Source organism: Ipomoea nil, unplaced genomic scaffold (genome assembly GCF_001879475.1).
Source record: "Ipomoea nil cultivar Tokyo-kokei standard unplaced genomic scaffold, Asagao_1.1 scaffold1043, whole genome shotgun sequence".
In the NCBI taxonomy this organism is placed as follows: domain Eukaryota; kingdom Viridiplantae; phylum Streptophyta; class Magnoliopsida; order Solanales; family Convolvulaceae; genus Ipomoea; species Ipomoea nil.
The window spans coordinates 13,241,870-13,245,853 of NW_017617471.1; the positions used below are offsets into that span (position 1 = coordinate 13,241,870).

The 3,984-nt window shown below is 36.3% G+C and overlaps 1 protein-coding gene across 1 annotated transcript; it reads left to right on the top strand.

The window, feature by feature from the left end:
* Positions 1-485: 485 nt before the first annotated feature.
* On the top strand, positions 486-3,458 carry LOC109181295. The gene is made up of 4 exons (XM_019331046.1): positions 486-807; positions 1,462-1,772; positions 2,193-2,892; positions 3,010-3,458. The coding sequence occupies exons 1-4, from the start codon at positions 486-488 to the stop codon at positions 3,456-3,458; spliced, it is 1,782 nt and encodes a 593-aa protein (XP_019186591.1).
* Positions 3,459-3,984: the final 526 nt, after the last annotated feature.

Here is a 3,984-nt window from a genome sequence, read left to right on the forward strand (position 1 = left end):
TTTACAAGAGTAATTTAATGTAATTGAAAAAAATAACCTATTGTTAATTCGATGCGTGGAGGGGAACCTAGAGTTGTCTGACCTACCTTGTGGATATGTTAAATATTTGATGTAATTTGTCATTCTTTTTTTTTTTTTTAATTTTTAAAAATATTTATATGCTATCTTTGAATTTAATACTACTAATAACTAGTCTAATTGGAATTAATATTATCCTAGATTGACTTGTGATGGATAAAAGTTGGATGAAAGCTTCTCGATTGAGTACGGAATATGATGCCGGAGTTAGAGAATTTATAGAGTTTGCAAAATGTCATCTTCCAAATAATGATGGAACATTTTGGTGTCCTTGTAAGAAGTGTTGTAATCTAAAACTATTAAGTGCCAATGACATATATGATCATCTAATTTGTGATGGAATTAATCTAAATTATACAAAATGGATATGGCACGGTGAAGGAGGGAGAGAGACTAGTACATCTAACATGTATGTTGACAACGAAGCAAATGAAGATGATGAATCTGAAGATAGGTTGGACGAAATGTTCCGTGATGTTGGAGAAGAGTTCACAAATCGATCAAATGAGTTGGATGAATTATTAAATGATTCAAAACAGCCTTTATGGCCCGGGTGTAGTAAATATACTCGCTTATCTGCTGTTTTGAAATTATTCAACTTAAAAGCTGGGAATGGATGGAGCGACAAGAGCTTTACTGCTTTACTTGATTTAATAAACGATATGCTTCCAGAAGATAATGGACTCCCGAAGAGTACATATGATGCAAAGAAGATTATGTGTCCCATAGGTATGGAGTATGAAAAGATACATGCTTGTCCTAACGATTGCATATTGTTTAGGAATGATTACAAAGAATTGAATGCATGTCCGATCTGTGGGGCATCTCGGTACAAAATAAGAGAGCATGTTGTTGGTAAGGCAAGTTCGAAAGGGCCACTAGCTAAAGTTATGTGGTATCTCCCAATTCTTCCAAGATTTAAGCGTATGTTTGCAAATCCAAGCGACGCGAAGAACTTAACATGGCATGCAGATCAAAAAATTTCTGATGGAAAGCTTCGACACCCAGCTGATTCTACTCAATGGAAAACCTTTGATAATGTTTTTCCTGAATTTGGCAATGAGTCCAGAAATCTTAGACTTGGCCTTTGTACAGATGGTATAAACCCTCACGGGAACCTAAGTAGCAAGCATAGCTCGTGGCCAGTTATGTTAGTGATTTATAATCTACCTCCTTGGTTGTGTATGAAACGCAAATATATATTACTGTCCTTGATGATTTCTGGCCCAAAACAACCCGGTAATGATATAGATGTCTTTTTGGCACCTTTGATTGATGACTTGAAAAAATTGTGGGATGAAGGTGTGTTAGTGTTCGATGCCTACCGGAAAGAGAATTTTAAGTTGCATGCTATGCTTTTTTGCACAATCAATGACTTTCCAGCTTATGGAAACCTGGCTGGGTATAGTGTCAAAGGACATAAGGCATGCCCTATACGTGAAGATAATACATGTTATACACAACTTGTCCATGGCAGAAAGACAGTCTACTTGGGTCACCGGAGGTTTCTTGATAGAGCTCACCCTTACAGGAGATTAAAAAAGGCTTTCAATGGGCAACAAGACTATACAGATGCTCCACAACCAATGACTGGGATTGAAGTTTATGAACGTGTGAAAGGTATAAATGTTACTTTTGGTAAAACTCAAAAGCTTAAATCTCAAAGAGGTAAGAGGTCAAGAGCTAATGTTGAGGTACCTCCAAATGAAAAGAGTCCATGGAAAAAGAAATCCATATTTTTTGATCTTCCATATTGGAAGACATTAGATGTGAGACATAGTATTGATGTGATGCATGTGGAGAAAAATGTGTGTGATAGTCTTGTTGGAACTCTTTTAGATATAAAAGGTAAGACTAAAGATGGACTCAATGCTAGATTAGACTTGATTGAAATGAACATAAGAGCAACATTAGCTCCACGCCAAGGGGATAAGAAGACATATTTGCCACCAGCTGCTCATACTTTATCAAGAAAGGAGAAAATAAGTTTTTGTGAGTGTTTACGTGGAGTCAAGGTACCACAATGGTACTCATCAAATATTAGAACACTTGTGAATATGCAAGATTTAAAATTGGTGGGATTGAAATCTCATGATTGCCATGCCTTAATGCAGCAACTATTGCCAGTGGCTGTTAGAGGTATATTGCCCAAAAAGTTGAGATATACTATTATAAGGTTTTGTTTCTTTTTCAATGCTATCTGTGGAAAAGTGATTGATCCAGACAAACTAGATGAATTGCAAAATGGCATTATTGTTACATTGTGTCAGTTGGAGATGTATTTTCCACCGTCATTTTTTGATGTCATGGTTCATTTGGTTGTACATCTGGTGCGAGAGATCAAACAGTGCGGTCCTGCTTATTTGAGGTGGATGTACCCATTTGAACGGTACATGAAAGTCTTAAAAGGTTATGTGAGGAACCGGTATCGACCAGAAGCATCTATTGTTGAAAGCTATATTGCTGAGGAGGTAACTGAATTTTGTACTGAATATTTGGCGGGGGTAGAAGCTATTGGTCTTTCTAAGTATCGACATGAAGGAAGAAGTGCTGGGAAAGGTACTCGAGGACGCAAAGTAGCCGGTATGCCTCGTGAAGATATTGAGGAAGCACATTTGTACATCTTGCATAATACAAGTGAAGTCGAGCCATATTTAGATGAGCACAAGGCACTGACTAAAGAGCAAAATCCAAGAAAGACAGACATGTGGATTGTGAGCGAACATAATCGTACTTTTATTAGTTGGTTCAAGAATAAAGTTCTGAGTGCTACTAACTATTCTGAAACAGTACGATGGTTAGCTCATGGTCCTTGTATGCAAGTCATATGTTATACTGGATATGATATAAATGGATTTTCTTTTTATACAAAAAAATAAGATGAAAAGAGCACTATGCAAAACAGTGGAGTTTCTTTGGTTGCAAATTCAGTGCACTTCAGTAGTTCAAAAGATAAAAATCCAGTCATTGCAGAGTTGTCATATTATGGTGTGATTGAAGAAATATGGGAGGTTGATTATGTTCAGTTCAAAGTGCCGATGTTCCGATGTAAATGGGTAGATAGTAAACACGGTGTTAAAGCTGATGAGTTAGGGTTTACACTTGTCGATTTGAACAGGGAAGGTCACAAAAATGAGCAATTCATAATGGCATCTCAAGCAAAACAAGTATTTTTTGTTACTGATCCTAGTGATAAAAAATGGTCTGTTGTTCTTCATGGAAAGAGACAAATTACTGGTGATGGGAATGAAGATGTTAGTTATGAGATTGAGGAAATACCACCCTTTTCTTCAAGTTTATTACTAGTTATTATAGATAATGAGATAGATGAAGTGCATGCATCACGTGATGATCATCATGAAGGGCTATGGGAGAATTGATTGTTATTTGTAATGCTTTAACTTCTTCTTGTGTTTACTATATCTAAATATTTACAGTTATATTTATGTATATTATTCTTTTGTCAATTCACTAATAATTTCTTTGCTAAACAGGCATATGGATTCATCAAATGACCCCCCTGTTGATAGTACCATCCAAGCTAAAAGTACTAAGAAGAGGCGGGGTGCCACCGTTATGACAAAATTAATTTCTGGGCGTGGTGACACAAAATTGGTGGTTCAATTTAATAAGAAACACGAACCTGTTGGGCCAGGGAGCACCCAATTCAAAAGTTACTTTGCGTTGATTGCACGGAGCAAAGTTCCAATCACATATAAAAATTGGAAAGAGGTCCCAGAAGAGAGTAAAGCGCTGCTGTGGGATGATATCATGGTATGCAACTTATTTATAAAACTATTGAATTAATTGTATTTAATTTGTTTCTAATAAGTAATCTTGTCTTGCAGAGCGTTTATGATATTCTCACTGATGATGTGGATCTGAAGAATTCTTTGATGTCATATG